Source organism: Branchiostoma lanceolatum, chromosome 19 (genome assembly GCF_035083965.1).
Source record: "Branchiostoma lanceolatum isolate klBraLanc5 chromosome 19, klBraLanc5.hap2, whole genome shotgun sequence".
NCBI lineage: Eukaryota > Metazoa > Chordata > Leptocardii > Amphioxiformes > Branchiostomatidae > Branchiostoma > Branchiostoma lanceolatum.
The window spans coordinates 9,570,714-9,588,287 of NC_089740.1; the positions used below are offsets into that span (position 1 = coordinate 9,570,714).

The 17,574-nt window shown below is 38.9% G+C and overlaps 1 protein-coding gene across 11 annotated transcripts in view; it reads left to right on the forward strand.

The window, feature by feature from the left end:
* The window catches only part of LOC136425020 (WD repeat-containing protein 7-like), a 28,616-nt gene extending 12,013 nt beyond the window's left edge, over positions 1-16,603 (forward strand). For 3 of the 11 annotated variants that reach the window (XM_066413722.1, XM_066413725.1, XM_066413727.1), the window contains 15 exons: positions 300-1,180; positions 1,543-1,590; positions 3,811-3,837; positions 4,270-4,381; positions 5,146-5,226; positions 6,499-6,633; positions 7,277-7,517; positions 8,638-8,709; positions 9,951-10,157; positions 11,394-11,474; positions 12,472-12,658; positions 13,081-13,351; positions 13,858-14,040; positions 14,491-14,595; positions 14,932-16,603. In XM_066413722.1, coding sequence (XP_066269819.1) covers positions 300-1,180; positions 1,543-1,590; positions 3,811-3,837; positions 4,270-4,381; positions 5,146-5,226; positions 6,499-6,633; positions 7,277-7,517; positions 8,638-8,709; positions 9,951-10,157; positions 11,394-11,474; positions 12,472-12,658; positions 13,081-13,351; positions 13,858-14,040; positions 14,491-14,595; positions 14,932-15,126 — 2,826 coding nt within the window. In that variant the 3' untranslated portion in view covers positions 15,127-16,603. Of the gene's footprint in view, positions 1-299; positions 1,181-1,542; positions 1,591-2,919; positions 2,962-3,810; positions 3,838-4,269; positions 4,382-5,145; positions 5,227-6,498; positions 6,634-7,276; positions 7,518-8,637; positions 8,710-9,950; positions 10,158-11,393; positions 11,475-12,471; positions 12,659-13,080; positions 13,352-13,857; positions 14,041-14,490; positions 14,596-14,931 lie in introns of all 11 variants that reach the window. The other 8 variants (XM_066413730.1, XM_066413732.1, XM_066413724.1 and 5 more) reach the window with 7 other exon arrangements.
* The last annotated feature ends 971 nt before the right edge of the window (positions 16,604-17,574 follow it).

The window sequence follows — 17,574 nt, forward strand, 5'->3', positions numbered from 1 at the left end:
AGTGCCAGTGTGAATTTTTTTCAGTACCAGGGACAGCTATGTTAGTGTAAATGTACTACAGTACCAGGGACAGTAGTGCCAGTGTGAATGTAATTAAGTACCAGGGACAGCATTGCCAATTTGAGTATCTTGTTGTTTGTATTCAAATTGACCATAAAACAATTGCAAGTAAATCATAGACTTCAAGCAGGTTTTCAAAGCAATTCATTCTATTGGAAATGATCAATACAAATTGATTACAATCTACATGTATGTTTGTATTTGTAAGCTTAATTTGTTGTTCTTTTGCCTGTTTACAGAGAGCTGCTTTCCAAGTTCTCCAGACCTCCACGGCCAGCCATTCACACGCCGAGGTGTCAAAGACCCAGAACTTCGCCCTGTCAATCACCCCAATGCGGACCAATCCCAAGGACTCTGACTTCCATGTCTTGTTTTTCGATACCGAAGCTCTTATTGTCCAGCTTCTCACCGACGAGACTCTCGGTTTGTCCTCCCCGATCGCCCCTGAGCCGAGTAAGCAAAAGGACCAATCAGAATCTCCGTCTTCAAAACGTCGCACTCTCTTCAGTTCAGTAGGTGAGACCATCAAGGCTCAAGTCAGTGAGACTATAAAATCGCAGTTAAAACAAGGCTCGGACTTCATCGATCTAAAAATCCGAAGTCCGAAGAAAGAGCAGACGAACGGTCAAAAGGAAAGCGTTGACTTAGAATACAAGTCCAAACGTTCCAAGAACTTGACGCTGTTAGAGTATAATCTTACGTTGGACATCGCTCAGTTGTTAATGTCTTGTCTGCACGCGTGGGGGTTAGATCTGGAGTTGGACAAGCTTTGTTTGTTTAAACTCGGTCTGTTGAAACCGCACATTCCGGTTTCGTTTGGTCTGATCTCTCGTGGCGGACACATGTCGCTGATGCTCCCCACGTGGTACAAGTACCGTGAGAGGGTGACGACGGGATTGGCTGAGCCGAAGACGACGCAGCTTGTCCCTAGCACGGCGCAAGTCGAACCGGCCGCTGTGCCGCATATCGGTTCGTCGCTGGTTCACAGCGGGCACTGGGAGATATCGTCCGCCGTTACGACACAACATCTGCTGTCGGTCATATCCGTAGCCAATACTCTGATGGGAATGACCAACGCGAGTTTCCTTGGAGAGAAAATTAACCAAGGGAAGAGAACAAGGTATGGTTTAACCTTCTCCCTGCTGCCTGTGCCCATAACCAATACAAATGCCTAAACAGCTACATGTACCTTGGCAGGCTGAAAGTTATTATAGTAGTTTTATGAAACAGATTGAGACTTGGCAATGATATATGTTAAAAACATGTATTATTATATCATTCAAACTTTGTCTCTATTCTAAATGATCAAAGGAATGGTAAGTGTAACACTTTTAATCAAACTTTCCTAAACATGTTAGTTCAGATAATGAGAACTCCCTTTGCTACTTTTTTCTCATACTCATAGAAAGAAATAATTTTGAAAATCGAAAATTACAGACAAGAGAAACTGCTTGACTAACTGGCCACTGGTTTCCTTTTCAGTCCACTTGTGCCCACAGTTGAGTCTATAGCTCAGGACCTCTTGGAAAAGTAGGGTCATATGAAGACTATTATGCATGCCCCCCTCCCCACCCATAACCCACATGGTAAATCCCATACATTAACAAACTAACCCAACAATTTCGGTTACCCTTTAGCATGCTAAATTAGTTGCATTTAGTGAAAACCTACCAGTCTTTAGGAATGAGGAGAGTTAAGGTCCAAAGTTATCAAAAAGTCTGGCCTGTTGGAAATACAAAATGTAGACCCAAAAGTTGCTATCTGAAGATGACAGTTCCCATCCATTTTTTAATCAAAATAAGTCACATTTCAGAAGTAGCTTCAGTATCTATCCAGCACCAGTATCCTTAACCGTACCCTTCTTTATTACTAGCCAGTATTATATCATTGTAACAGTTGTATTCAAAATAAAGCTTGTCAATACTGTAAGTCCTTTGCCCAATGCAGTCTAAATTGTAGTGTTACCCATAGATAATGGAATCATTGCAAAGCTGCTACTTTTTTTCAAGAAACGTGCAGAATATCTACTAGTAACATACAAAATACAGAAGTTGCCAAAAAACTACATACCATAAATGTCATGTACTCTTTTCGATTTATGTAGTTATCTAAATAAAGCAGATTCTCACTGTACTCTGAATAAGCCTGTTCAGAGTTCTGACTGCACATGTGCAGCAAGATGCATTGTGGGCAGGGCTGTCTCCAGGATCCTTCCATCCTGGGACGGAAATTTGCCTGTTGGAATGGAAAAAAATTTCACCCCATCCGTCCAAAGTATCTGAACTTCCTGGCATAGAATTGATAAAAATGTATTTTTGTTAGCTTAGAATGACAGATTTAACTACAACGGGCTCCCAAACAATGAGCGGGACGGAAAATTTAAACCTGAGCCCTGATTGTGGGTAATATGTCAAAGGTCAAGGCCCCTGAATATATAGCAATCTTTATTGACACAACAAAAGTACAGCGACTCTCGTAAGGTCTACTTAATCTACATACATACATACAAACAAACAAATAGGTGCATACGAAACACTCATCTGGCCATGTGTTAGCATGATGTTGACAAGAACTGTTTACATGTTAAGGGCCTTCACCCTTGACAATTATTACCCACAATACCTCTATGAACATGGGCAGTTGGAACCATGACCAAGCTTATTTTCCATGTTCAAATATCTTGTTACTGCATCTCTGCACTATATATATCTTTATCTATTTTGTACTCATCTGTGTGTAACATGTACTAATAACTTAAAACCATGTTCTATGTGTTTATTCTCTGCAACGTGTTATCCTCGCTTTTTCTCGTTTTCTTCCCCCTCTTCCCGTACCTCGTGTGTTCGTCGCACGTACAAGGTTCGTAGTTGACCGCAGTGAGACAGGCTGTGAACTAATGAGGTAATGGTCTGTTCAACGTAACACTTTGCATGTTAAAGCCCCCAAAATAACAACTTGTAATGCACAGTTAGCCTGGGTACCATCCTCCGTAGTAACCACTGGCTCAATCTCTTTGCTTGCTTTACCATGGTGGTTAGCAAGCAAAAGGAACAAAAAGATCGTGCCAGCGGTTAGTACAAAGGATAGCACCCAGGCCAACGCACAGCGTATGTGTAGAAATTTTGAGGCATTGTGTCATTTGGGAGATTAATTATACAATCTAGTACAGAAATGAAAATCCGTTTTGTGCTAGAATGGTTAAATTGATTTTATTTCAATATGCTATTAAGTAACTTTGTCAACCAATGGGTCAATCAATGCTAAAGAACTGAAACACAGTGGCTTAGCAGATTATGAAAGAAAAAATGTCCTATGTTTTTTCCAAAGCTGCAAATCAAGTGACACAAATTTTGGAAGTTAAATATTGAGAATAATTTTATCAGATTAGAGAGAAAGCCATAAATATTATAATTAAATATAATGTTGTTCTACAAAATTAATCTTAACCTTGCTGAACCTCTACTTATGCCAAGGTCATATTTCTAAATCAATAGCCGACCAGTTTGCGGGAATGAAAAGTATGACATAAAAGTCAATATAACACACAAAACCTTAAACTTGAGTAAAAGAGTTTTGTCAATTTGTGTATAGCTCTTGACACATTTATTTTTCATTCTTGCGAACAGCCCAGCCAGGCCCCGGTTTGGAAATGTGAGCCTAGCATTACTCAATGTCTTGCACTCTGTGTGTGTTTGTCTCATTTCTTTCCTCTCTCTCCTACTTCTTATCCATTGTGGACCGTCCTTCCAGCATTGTGCTTGAGAGTGAGCGAGTCAGGTACGGCCATAGTGTGTAGAAAAAATTATAAACTCTCATAGTTACACCAGGTACCTTAAAGACCACCGCAGTAAGAAAATAAGACTTAATTGAACACTTTGGATTTCTTAAGTCTGTATGTCTTGAAAATTACTAATGCTACCTTTAATTTAGTAAATCTCTTTAAATACACCTTTTTAAATGATGTGTCAGTCTTAGCCCCTCAGGATGCCCGACGGAATTATGAGAGTGAATTGCTTGTTTTTTCCAAGTCAGTTTGACCAATGGGAGTGTGTCTGCATGCCCACCGAATATCTGCATTGTTATGTTTTTATTTTGCATTTTCTAAGTTTTGACAGAGGTGGGCGGGACTATGCAATCGCTAGCTAGAAGTGGATCTAAATGTAACTTAAACTCTGATATTTTCTCCTGTGGTTTTCCTTGTCTATACAGGAGAATCAAGCAGGTTGGAGTCCAGGGGTTGATTGTGGGTGAGGTTAACACAGACTCATCAGATGGTACAGACTCTGAAGCAGAGAGTGGCATGCCTCCATCCATTCAACAGGTAAAACTATTCTCTAACATAGCTCGAAAATTCATCTGTGTTGGTAGAATTCATGAGGAGGAAAGATATTTAAACTGCAATTGCCAACTCAAATAATTGGACCTACATATGACAGGCATTATGCAAATTGCATAATCCACACTTTTGATCCACTGCTCACAGAGTTATGATAACATTCTTGCAGTCTGCATAGAGTAAGTGATGTCATAGAAGCGGTGGGTTGCTCAACACGTTTGTTGTACAGTCTAAAATTTGGCTAAGTTCAATAAGTATTCTTTGTGTTGGCAATTACAGTTTAAAGACTTTACCTCATATCTCTACTATCAAAAACTTGATTAAAACTTTATCGTCAAAGTTTGTGTTTTTAAGATGAAAGAAGGTTTAATTTGAGACTTGCCCTTATTCTTTATTTATTTAGTCTTTTTTAGGTGGAAAATTTGATGAGATAGTACCTAGAATTAAAGGCTAGGTTCAAATAGTTACATGTATCATCATATTAATATAACTTGCAGTTATATACATTTATAGGTTTCATCAGGCCAAGAAGGTTGTAGGGCAAGGACAGTGGCTTGGTTGTTAGTAAAAACATTTATTTTTTGACAAGTTGCAATCTTGTAGAAAAAAAAAATCTTTCAAGCCATGTCCTGCCAACCTCAGGCTGATGAAATTATTGAATGGAGTTTTCTTTTCATGCACTTATTCCTATGGATCGTTTGCCTTTGGTGCATATTTAACAGACTAGCCATTTCACTTTTATTCAACAGTCACAATGCCCCTCCTGTATACATGCATGGCTACAGGCCTTCCAACATTTCCAACTCAGTGACGACCAAGAAGTCAAAGAGGTTTTATGTTGAAATCTCCCACCTCTTTTGTTTACCTATTTCCACTTATATTCATTAGCCTGGTATCCATCGTATTATAGTTCCAGTTTCTCCTACAGTATGTCTAATTTGTTTGGTACCCTCCCCATTCTGTTGATTTGGAATCTAAAGGTTCTGGTGTCTAGCAGTCCCCAATGTTGTGCCCTTTGGAAAGGCTCGTAATACTTCCTCACTCAAAACGAGCAGCAGTCGTAGCTTCAGTTAGGGACCTTCTCTTAGACAGGACATAAATGCGGATGTTCTGTTTTTGAGGAGAGCGACACTTCAAGTACGCTACACTTATAAAAAAGAGTAGGGTTCCATCCCGGTGTGAGTGGATCAAACCTTACAGTCCAGTCTTATGCAGCCTGTACTTTCTGTACAAAACTGGCGTGTTAAAAGCGGTTTACTGGTTATGCAAAACGAACATGTAAACATTTCTCCATTACGTCATTGATTTTTTTGGGTATCAAGTGCTTTATAAAAGCAGTGTAACCCATATGATAATGTTCACGATGTCCGTTTTAACCCTGTACAGGGGACAGGGAAACTCGCAGTCAATTACAACTCACATATATTTACAACTGCCTATAGTTTCTTTATTAATGGGTGCCAGACTACTGAACAGGGAAACATTCAGAGGAGTGGACTGGAGCTAGAATAGCATGGATTCCAGGCTAATTGCTTTTTCACGGGTTATAAGGGATAATGTTCAAATCTTGTTCTCAGGGTTTCTTGCAAATAACCTCACTGACTTCTGTTAGATTAAACTGCACCTACAAAGAAGCCTGTACTAACGTACACATGTACATGTAGACACCTACATTTTGTATATGTGTGTACAGTCAAACCTGCCCAAGAAGACCACTCAGGGAATGGAAAGAATCTGATCTACATGTATTTGCATGGACAGACGAGCACTATAGACCGGATACTTGAATGCTTTTTGAAAAATTATCTAAGGGACCACCAAAGAGTGGTCACATTGACCAGGTGGTCCTTATGTAGAGGTGGTCACTTGTACAGGTTTCACTGTATGTCCAAGTTATGAATTTATTACAATGTTGTGTAAGAGAGATTTATGATTTGTTTTATTGATCCTTATTTTTCATGTAAATCAAAAATCAAAGGACTGATTTTGTGATTCAGATGATTACTGTAAGTTATTAGTAGTATATTATTTCATGTATAATAATGCCAAAAGTGTGACAAAGCATTTGTTTGTTTGTTTGTTTATTTCTGGTTTGTTCTCAGGCTCAGATAAAGCAGGGCTGGAGCCTTCTTGCTGCGCTTCACTGTGTGCTGCTGCCCGACCTTCTCGGGAAGGAGCGCTTCCAGCCGCCGCAGCTGCAGATGTTAGCCAGGCGCTGGCAGGACAGGTGTCTGGAGGTGTGTGTTGCATAAAGATTAAGTTTAAAAGTCCTTCCCATGGCCACACCTTTGCACGGTATGGGGTGGAGCTCATCTCCTTTCCTTAGCCCCTGGGCCACAGATGTAGCTATGCAATAATTATACTTACAACTAGGGGGCTACTCACCGGTAGCACACAAGTTGTTAACGTCCATACTGACTTTCTCATAAGTGGTAAGCACTAAACAGGAAATGAGCCATGTGATTTTAGCCACACATTAGTTGGCCATTGATTAGAATGAAAGCAAATTTTTGTGGTAATAACAATTTGAACACTGACTTTTCAACAGTCTTGAAAAACAGTGAAAGGAAATTTTCTACCTCATGTACATGTTAATAATTTGCTCCTTCAGAAAACATTTAAGGTATGTTCATAATTTTCTACTATGTGCTCTTTTGTGGGAAAAATTAGCAACAGACTGGTCATGACATCATAGAAACTTAAGGACTCCTAATAATACTAGCTAATGGGAGAGTCCTTTCTTTGATATAAAAAACAGTTGCTAATTTGTCCACATTTTTTAACAGTGTTAAGATTTTTCTGAAGGGTCTTGTCAATGTACTGTGTTTTTCACTCTTATCATCAGTTTTTTTCTGGCTTGCTCTTCCTATATACATGTAGGTACGTGAGGCAGCCCAGGCCCTGATGTTAGCAGAACTACAGCGTATCGGACCTGAGGGGCGTAAGGAAGTCATCGACTCGTGGGCGCCACATCTCCCCAACTACGTGGACCCTCAGACCGCCCAGTCCCCCGAGACTCAACCCTCGTCTGCCTCCTCTCCTAAAGACAAGACCGAACCGACCGCTGAACCAACTAAGGAGGAAGAAACCGACCATCTTCAGGATGAAGACCTTATCTCTGGTAGTTCACCTTGTTGTCTTGTTATTGTTGTTGTTCTCCTGCCATGCATGGTTATTGATTTGTTTATTGGAATCTAACATATGCATGTATCCAGAATGTAAATTATAGCACATGCATAGAGAAAACAGCACTTTGTGTTCAACATCACTCAAGGTCCCAACCCAGCCCACGGAAGGGCCGGGACCCAGGCTAATACACTGTATACACCCTGTTGCATGTCATACCCACCTAGGAAAACGTCCATTTCAATGTGGAATGTACCAGAAGTTGAGAAAATTGTTTTTAAACAAAATATTATGAAAACAACAATTTCAATGTCCTAATCCAATATTCTGGTATTTGACTGCAGTGCAAGTGGTGCATGCTAAACACTGTATGTAGGTTCTGTAATTAGTTGTGTCAAAAAATATAATTATGCAATGCCTATTATTAAAACATAATCAGATATACATCAGATACAGTATGCACATTTCAAAATATCCAGATATGGGCAATCTAGATGCTTGCTAGAAAGACTGGATAGAAACAATGTTTTTGCACAGAACAACTTAGCGTGTTCTTGTCATGTATGAAGTGCTCACTTTGCTTTTCTGTCCTTGTTCCTTTCCTTTGCATGTTCTATATGTAACGTCTACACTACGTGTATTGTGACAGTGTCTCTTATAATGTACTATTTTGTACAAGTCATGTATCTATGGCAACAAAAGTGCATGATAAGATGGATGGGACCTACCCAGAAAAGCATGTTTGACAAGGCCATAATTTTACAGATAACTATAAAAGCAAGACTGCATGTCCTAGTGATATATCCCCCTTCCCCCCCACACACACACTGAATGCACCTGTACAGAGGAGCATGACTTATATGCATGGTTATACTTATATATATAAGTTTCTTAACAATTTTACAAAAAAGCGTTCCTGATGTCTAAGCCATTTTTGTACTTTTTTTATAAGTTTTTTTGTGAGGAGTATCTCAGCACATTGCATGACCAGGTCAAACCTTCATTGGCTATTGCTTGCAGCATGTCACAAAATGCCCCCCCCCCCAAAGTGTTGCCCTTTGGGTCCATCCCAGGCCTGTTAGTTGACCACTAGGGCTGTACCACTGCTGTTTCAGGGTGTGCTCCCAGTTTAATGGAGGATGAGGTCTCACAGGAATCTTCTCCTGTCAGCAGAAATTGCTCTCCTGGTATGTCTGTTAGACTCTATTAACCAGCTAGCTCCTACAGGGCTCGAAATACAAATGATGGTGAAATGCTAATTGTGCAGGCATTTCTATTTTCTACATGTACCTGCACCTATAACCTGCTCCGATCCAGCCCTGTAAGCTCCTGTCACACATACAAACGTAGCCGACCATGGCCTCTCGACCTTCTCCTGACCACGGTTTGAAGTTAGTTTGAAGATGTTTAAGTTTCTAAAACCTCCTGCTCCGGCATAGTGGTGCAGGTATGATTTGTCTGGTCCATGTAAGACTTGCAACAATAGATTTGATGAAAAATTGTTTCGAGCCCTGTGCCAGCTATAGTCTTGTATAACCCTTTTCTTCATCATTTACAAAATCAACAAACCAAGCCAGTTTTTCTTTGCTTCATATATGTGCCGTGTTCTCTTCCTGTTGTATACATGTACACCATCTTCATTCTAATTCTTTTGTAATGTGTATACCGTAGTACTACATGTTTTACTATGTGGACACTGAACAATGTAACTTGTGATTTTCCTGTTGGTGTACAAGATGAAAAAAGCCGAAAAACAAGTATGTAGCACACCGTTCGCATGCTTGTCATACAGTGTGCGCATTGTCTGTTATTCTGTATCCTTTGTGTCTGTTAATTGTAACTGTATTTTTATTTAATTTGATTTATTCTACTTAGTACTGCATGTATAAAACATAAATTACATAGTACGTGGAGAATACTTCTTAAGATCTATGTGTAAACCTTATCACTTGTTGCAACACTTGACATTCACATCATCAAGAAACAACCACTCTGAAGCAAAATTGAACTCGTTACTGCGATTTGAATTTTCCAACACAAATTTTCAACTGTCCAACTTCAGTCTTTGTCAAGAAATTAGCAATCCACCGCTTCTGTAATGTCATATTTACATGTAGATGCAGACAGAACACGTCGTGACTCAATGATCAGTGGATCATAAGTTGCAGGTAGTTTATAGTGCCCCCTGTCTCTGTTAAGGTTTTGTAAGTGGCTTGATGTTATTGGCCCCTTTTATTGGAAAATCTGGATATGTCCAATTTTTTGTCAGAAATTAGTTCAACATTGCTTCCGAATGATTTCTACCAACACAGAAATGAAGTTAAGAAACAACGACCATATAATTATATAGCCATGCTACCCAGTTTCATTCGACTGTCTGCAAAATGTTTTTCTATCAAATGCTTTAACAGCCCCCTTTTTCTTCCAGAAATGGCATATCCTACCCAGAAAAAGGCCTCCATGCCCTTTGAAGCGCGGCGTAACCAGGCCACTGCCATTGTGATGCTGGGGGTGATAGGTGCAGAGTTCGGGGCGGAGATTGCGACAAAGGGACAGAACGAAGAGCAGAAAAAGAAGGCCAGTCGGGCACCGGAGGGCTTCAGCAGGGACAACTATTCACTCGCAAGACACACCAGTGAGTTGAATTAAGATAGTGTTCTATTTTGTTTTATTTTTTTCCGATGGCAAAAATAATTATTATGTCTGTTAACTTTGTAAACATGAATTCAGAGAAACTGCATGACACAAGCCTTTCTTTTAATGCCTTGAACTTGTTATTGTTTATTTCAAGCTCAAAAGTAGCTTTCAAAAAGGCACATTTCTGGATCTGAAAGACAAGTCAAAAGAATCAGTATATTTTCACCACATATATTTTTACAGTTCAGAATTAGCTTTGAAAGTTATGTTTCTGAAAGACAAGTAAAATTCGTAATAAATAATGATTTTAGTATGTTTTCACTGCATGCCTACATATGTGTCATACCTGACAAAGAAATTGTTGGAAAATCTTCTGCTCAGTGCAAAAGCAGCAACAGAAAGAAGTTAGAATACCGAGAATTTAGACTCAGTATCTGTATTATTTTGTTTGTTGTTAGATCAATTAATTTGTAATAAGCTGTAACAAAAATTTATTGATATGTCATCATTTGATTCATTTTATTCTATTTCTAATTATTTGCTTCTCATGCTTGAAATATGGAAAAAGGAGCATGTGGACTAACAAGTAGGCAATTTTACTTAGTTCTCTTTTCCCTTTTTGAAGCATGGATTAACTTTTCTTACTTCTAAGAACGTGATGATAGTCCACACTTTCAAAAGTTAAAATTCTTACTTTTGAATGAGCTTTTTTCCCCTTTTGAAGCATGGATTAACTTCTCTTAGAATGTGATAGTCCACACTTTCCAACAGTTGAAATTCACAGTTGTAGGGTTCAAAATAACCATCTGCAACTTATACTTTGCAGAAAACAATTTAGATTGTAGGTAGGCTAGAAAGAAAAATCCATGTTTTATGATTTTAATGTACAAAATGTATGAAAGACCTAATAGACAATCACTAAATTAAAGTATCCAATCTACAACTTACACTTTGCAGAAAAGAAATTAGATTGTACAGTAGGTAGAAATAACAGGAACTTTGCAGGCTAGAAAGAAAAATCCATGTTTTATGATTTTAATGTATAAAAGACTATTAGTAAGAGAATCACTAATACATCACTATTATAACAGTTGGCCTATGTAGGTAACATAATCAGAAAGAAAACATCCTCCTTATAACTGTCTATTACTTTAACTTACTGTTTCAAGATATCACTGCAGCAGTAAACGCTTGAAGATTTCTCCCCTTTGATATTTGTGTACCCCCCATACAGAAGAGAAGCTGATGACAAAAAAGAGCAGACAGAAGGGCGTGGCCAATAGAATGAAGGATATGAGCATTGCCCATAAAGAAGGCTTGTATTTTCTACAATGTTGGTGACTAGAGCTGGAGAAACTCAATTGGGAATTGCTTCATTAATCTAGATCTATGTTGTCCATTGTAATGATTTAGATACGCTTCTTTTAACACTGGATTTTTCTTTCTAGTGCACACATTGTCAAGTAACAATGTTTTAGTCAAGTCATCATCAATGCTGTGGAGTTCAGGAGCTTGATATCTAATAAATGCTTATTTTGCTTTTTTTTTAAATATCAAGTAAATGCTTATTTTGCGCATTATGTTTGTAGAGCCATCTCTAACTTCCAAATACCCTTTCTTACAGAATGAGATTTTCTTCCTGTCTTTATGCAACCTTGTACCATATATCTGTAAATGTACACGGTGGTTTTATCTTAACCAGTTTTCTTGATAATAAGTTTTGTATTTAACTAATTGTACTACAGAATTGTGTCAACCTCAAACTTAAAACTCTGTGAAAACCTCTGAAAACTCCTTTTCGTTCCTCACCAAAATTGAGTCTTCGCTAATATAAACGGATTTACAGTACTATGAAATCAAAACCATTATCATACATTTTCTGTATATTTAGTAGTCGCTGTGTTAGAATGGCCGTGGAGTTGGCAGTGCATCGATAAATATATGGACTAATTGAAGACATAGAAAGTCCTAGCATACAAGAGAGTGAACGAGTCGTGCTATGTTCACTCTATTCTGCTGTTAATTTGACATAATTACATATACTTGGTTGAGACATAATGTTTTCTTGCTCCAATTCTTGTTACCATATAACTAAGAATGATATAAGCCAACAATACAACTTGCAATTATCTTAATTATGTCATTTATAGAACACATGTACATGTACAGCCCTTCACTTTTTGCTTTTAACCCTCAGCATGCTAAGGTACATGTAGCCATTTGGCACCAAGTATTGGTTATGGGTTTAGGCAGCAGATAAAACATTAAGTACCTAATTCTAGTAAAGACATCCTATTCCTTGTGTCCTCCAGGCAAGGCGCTGACGTACCTACTCCTGGCACCCCCCAGTGGGAAGCTGCCCGCCCACACGCCAATCAGAAGGGCCGCCATCGATCTGATTGGTCGAGGGTTCACGGTGTGGGAGCCATATATGGATGTGTCAGCTGTACTGTTGGGTCTGCTGGAGTTGTGTTGTGACTCTGAGAAACATGCAGCAAGGTACAGTAAACCCTGAAATATTAGCAGTGTTTTTAGTATACTGTAAACCCTGAAATATTAGCAGTGGTTTTAGTATACTGTAAACCCTAGAAATAGTAAAATATTATCAGTGGCTTTGAGTGCATGTGTTTTCTTTTTATTAGCTCTCACCAATAACTCAATTCACAACACAAACATGCATATGTATTTGTAACAAAGACACAGATTACCTGTCCATATATAGTATCCTTTTATGCAACACATACATGTACATAATATTTATGGTATCACAAATGCACAATACAAAGTTCATTTAAGTTTTATGCTTCAGCTTTTCAAAATGTAAAATTTTTTGTTGAATCAGTGTATCTTCATGTGTAAAAGAGCTCATATTTACAATTATCATAAAAGAAAATACCAGTAAGAAACTTTGTTCCCCACAGTATGACGAGTGGGTTGCCCCTGACCCCTGCTGCTGACTCCTGTCGCACGGCGCGCCACGCCCTGTCCCTGATCGCCACCGCCCGTCCGTCTGCATTCATCACCACCATGGCAAAGGAGGTGGCCCGCCACGCGGCCATGGCAGCCAACGCGCAGTCCCAGAGTGCGCCCATCCACACGTCGGTGTTGGTACGCGGGAAACCGGAGATACTGCGGGTCATCGAGTTACTGATTGACAAGATGCAGAGCGACGTGGCTGAACTGATTGTGGAGGTTGGAGCATTTTTTTCTCATCACCCATCTCCGCTTCCTTAGCTCTTGGGCCACCCAGCTGTTCAAGCACAGATAATAATGCCTCAGGGAGCTAGAATTGTGTTAGAGCTGTGCTCTGTATTCTTTCCCATGATGTTCAACTTTCGTATCCTTCTAAAGATGTTCAACTGTATTCTTTTCCATATATAATGCAGCTGAATGCTAAGCAGAGAAGCAGTTTTTAAAGTCTTTCATATGAGTACCTGGTCGGAAAATCGAACCTGAGACCTACACATACATGTACCACAAGCAAAGCACCCACTAGACTATTGCTGCAGTTGTACATATGCATATGTATATCTATGTAAATCATAACACAATGTTTTTTTAAACCAACAACTTGCTGTGACCTACCACATACAAAAAGCACTTCGATATGTGAATTTACAAAGCATCTTGTTGTTGTTTATTTATGTAAATCATGAAACATTTTGAAAACCAACAATTTGCTGTTGTACCCTGCCCAGGTTATGGACATCACCGTTCACTGCCTGGACGCCGCCCAGCTGAAGCAGAAGGGACTGCAGGAAACCTTCCCCGCCATCTGTCGCTTCAACATGGTCAGCTACGATAACCACAGCCGCCGCATCGCCGTGGGAGCCAGGAACGGCTACCTGGCGCTGTACGACCAGAAGACTGCCAAATGTCAGGTAAGTGTCTGCGCAGTGCAGTGGCGTAATAGCAGGGTGTTTGGCTCAGAACCCAGAGGTCCTTGGTTAGAATCCACTGGTATGCCCCATTGATATTTAATTAACTTAAAAATTTGCACGAGTTTCGTCACTTCAATGGAAATGAGTAGTACGTAGCTTTGGTCAGGAACATCCTTCGGATAGGACATTAAATGGAGGTCCCGTGTTTGAGGAGAGCCACACCTCTTGAACGTTAAAGAACCCACCACACTTGTCCTTTCCAAGGACACCACATCTAGCAACTAATGCCAGGTATCAAACTCATGACCTCTCGACCCAGTGTCAGCTAGCCTAACCACTTAATCATCTATGCCACAAAGTTTACATCTAAAACATTAATGGCATGTTTTATAGAAGAAATACATTGTGTGGCATAAAGTTGATTTCATTGCCTTTATTTGTTGTCCAAAGATGATTGCTGCCCACAGTGCTCCCGTTATGGCGGTAGCGTTTTCTCCTGATGGACGTCATCTCGCCACATACTCATACCAGGAGAACAAACTTCTGTTTTGGCAGGTAAGAATGCTGTTAAGAAAGGTACAATGTAGGTGACAGGTATTGAAGTATTTTGCTGCGTGTATCACCCCTGCATGAGAGCACAAAGAGGTCAAGGTTTTCTCACTGTCTACCTTCTCTTCTACGATTGCACTCAAGGCTACTACATCTGATTAATATTTTATACCCAAGTCATTTTCTGGGTTGTTCATTGAAGTTGATATTTTTGGCTCTCCTTAATGAAGTGAAATAATCATGCTGTAGGCTGACACAGTAAGGATCAAACTCAAAGCCCTTGAATGCACATCATTTCTTGATGAACTCTTTTTACAGATGTTTTTTTGGGTTTATTTCCAGATGGCTGCAGGGTTGTTTGGTATGATGAGTGGTTCCAGTATCAAGTGTATCCGGTCCCACGACACCCGACCGGCGCGTGCAGGGAGCAACACCTCCCTCAACAGCCTGCTGAAGGGCGTACGTCTCGTCTGGATCACGCAGAAAAACGTCATCGTGCTAACCGGGGATGGCTCCGAGCAGAAGTTCAGTGTCTAGTGAGGAGCAAACTACTGTGAATCCTGAAATATTTGCAGTACTTCTAAATTTGCCGTTTTTATGATTACTTTCATACTCTCCAAGCAGAGTAGGCTCCGTTTGGCTTGGCAACATAAAGAAAATGGGACAAAATAGAAAGCCTGACAAAATGCCTAAAAAGACGTCAAAAACAAGCCAGAGACAAAGCACTGCTTCGAGAGTATAACTTACCCACTGCGTTGAATGTCATTGGCATTTCTATTGTGTTATAATCACTGTGTTTACTCCAATCTCAAAGAAACCACAAACTTTTTTTTATTTTCACCATGCCATGAAATTTACTATATAGGTGTTATGAACTTAGAAAATAAATTCATAGTACTATGCTAAGACCATACAAATTTCAGTGTAAAGGAATTATGATTGTGGGAAGTTCACTATATACAATATGGTCATGTTGCTTTGACATTCTTTTTTTATATAAGGAGCCATTTGAAAGAGGTCTTTGAAAATAGCTATGAATTGAAGGCCAGTTATGACATAGTATTGTTTTTATCTCATTTGAATAGTTCTATGTCTAATTGTCTACAGGTAGCTTTCAGGTTGTTTAAGTGCCAGTTCGATATCATTAATATTGTAAGGCTGTGCTCTGTATCAGTAATGTTATCGCTCACTTAAAGCATGTATAATGCATGCAAGGTGGGGAACTACAAAAGATATACCGGATAGTGAGTGTAAGTGAGTGTGGTCCCTTGATTGGATGTAGTCGGGTAGTCTGTATAGTGTTCCATGCAATATTGATATTATTCCATGACAAATACAATTTACAATAGACAATAATGGGGGAAGATTTAGGTACTTATCGTGTTAATTATCTATTGGTGCTTAGTCTGTAACATCACAACAGTTTAAAACAGCTAATCACTATGCAATAGTATTCATCCAATTCTGTAATGGGTGAAAACAATTATTATTGTCAACGTAAACTATGTTTACTGTAAGAAAATTTCACCACAATAAATCCTGTTGTTAACAAATATCATGCGGCAGTCCCCTAAGGGTGTTTTGGTTGGGTAAGGTGTGCTACAAATAATTATTATAATAAATCGTATGTGGTAAATGTGTTATTGATAGTGACTTTTAATGTTTTGATGTGCAATCTGTATGACTTTTGTGTGCTGTAAGACTAGTCGATAAGTTTTGTCTTGAAATTAGACTGGGAAGAAATATGTTTCAAATGCTTAGTTGCCATTTTCTTCCTCTTAGAAATTTGCAACCAGCTAATTATCAAAAGTATATTGTATGCTCTGTAGGAATGCTATCAAGCCAGGTGGTGTCAACACTGTACTATATGTAGTATACATTGTAACATTCCATAGTTAACTTTAAGTTGATTGTTAAACTATCATGTACATTGTGCAATGCGTTGTGCAATATGTTTGTAAATATGATTTTGTTTTATTTCACTGTAGAATTTGAATACATGTATGTCTCATTTTAGAGCATTTGGTGCTTCATTTATCAATTTATGGTCTTCTTTTGTTTCATGAGTTCAGGACTAAAGGTGTTGTTTAAAAGTAAAGTAATAAAAATTCTTTCATCACAATGTATTGATGTTCATTGTGTGTGTATTGTTCAAGCCCCTTTTTCAATCTTTTTGGAAATTCAGAAAAAAAATGATATGCTTTTCGCTAAAATTGTGCAGTTTGGGACTTGATATGATTTGTCAAGGTAAATTTAAGAAAAAAGTAACTTTTAAGTTGTTAATCACGAATTACTACAAAAAGTGTACAAAGTCTGTTGTTCGAAGTCTGGTTGTATCTACGTATTCCTTGATTTGTACGCTTTGTAAAACCAACTGCATAGAAAGGAAATTCAGTTTGTGTTAGAGGGTGTCCATCATACAGTGACTAGCGTAATGCTTTTATCAGTGCCAAGAATTACATACGTCACTATACGGCAATGCAGGACCTTTTACAATATTTGAATAGAACAAAATAATGTGACATCATGGTTGCACCAACACGGTTACTTGATTCAGTTTCATAACACATCTAAAATATTCATCTTTTACAATCACCTTTAAGCAAAATTGTTTTCTTTAACTGCATGGTAGATAGCTATCAAATGTTTCTGGTATACCTATAGATAGTTTACAAAGTTATCAAGGGAATGACGATGGTGAGATTTCTTATTTCCAATCATCTGCTTCATCCGTAACGCTTTTTCGGAGTAGGTGATGGCCTTTCTGGGATCACTTAGTTTCCTCCAGGCGTTACCCAAGTTGTTGAGTAGCGCTATGATGTGAGGATGTGTAGTGTTCTCACCTCATCACCTGTAGTGCTTGTTCGTGATAACTGACGGCCTTTTTGCGATCACCAAGGTGATTCCAGGCTTTAACCAAGCTGTTAAGTGACGAGACAATGCCAGGATGTGAAGAAGTCTCACCATAGATACTCCGCATCATCC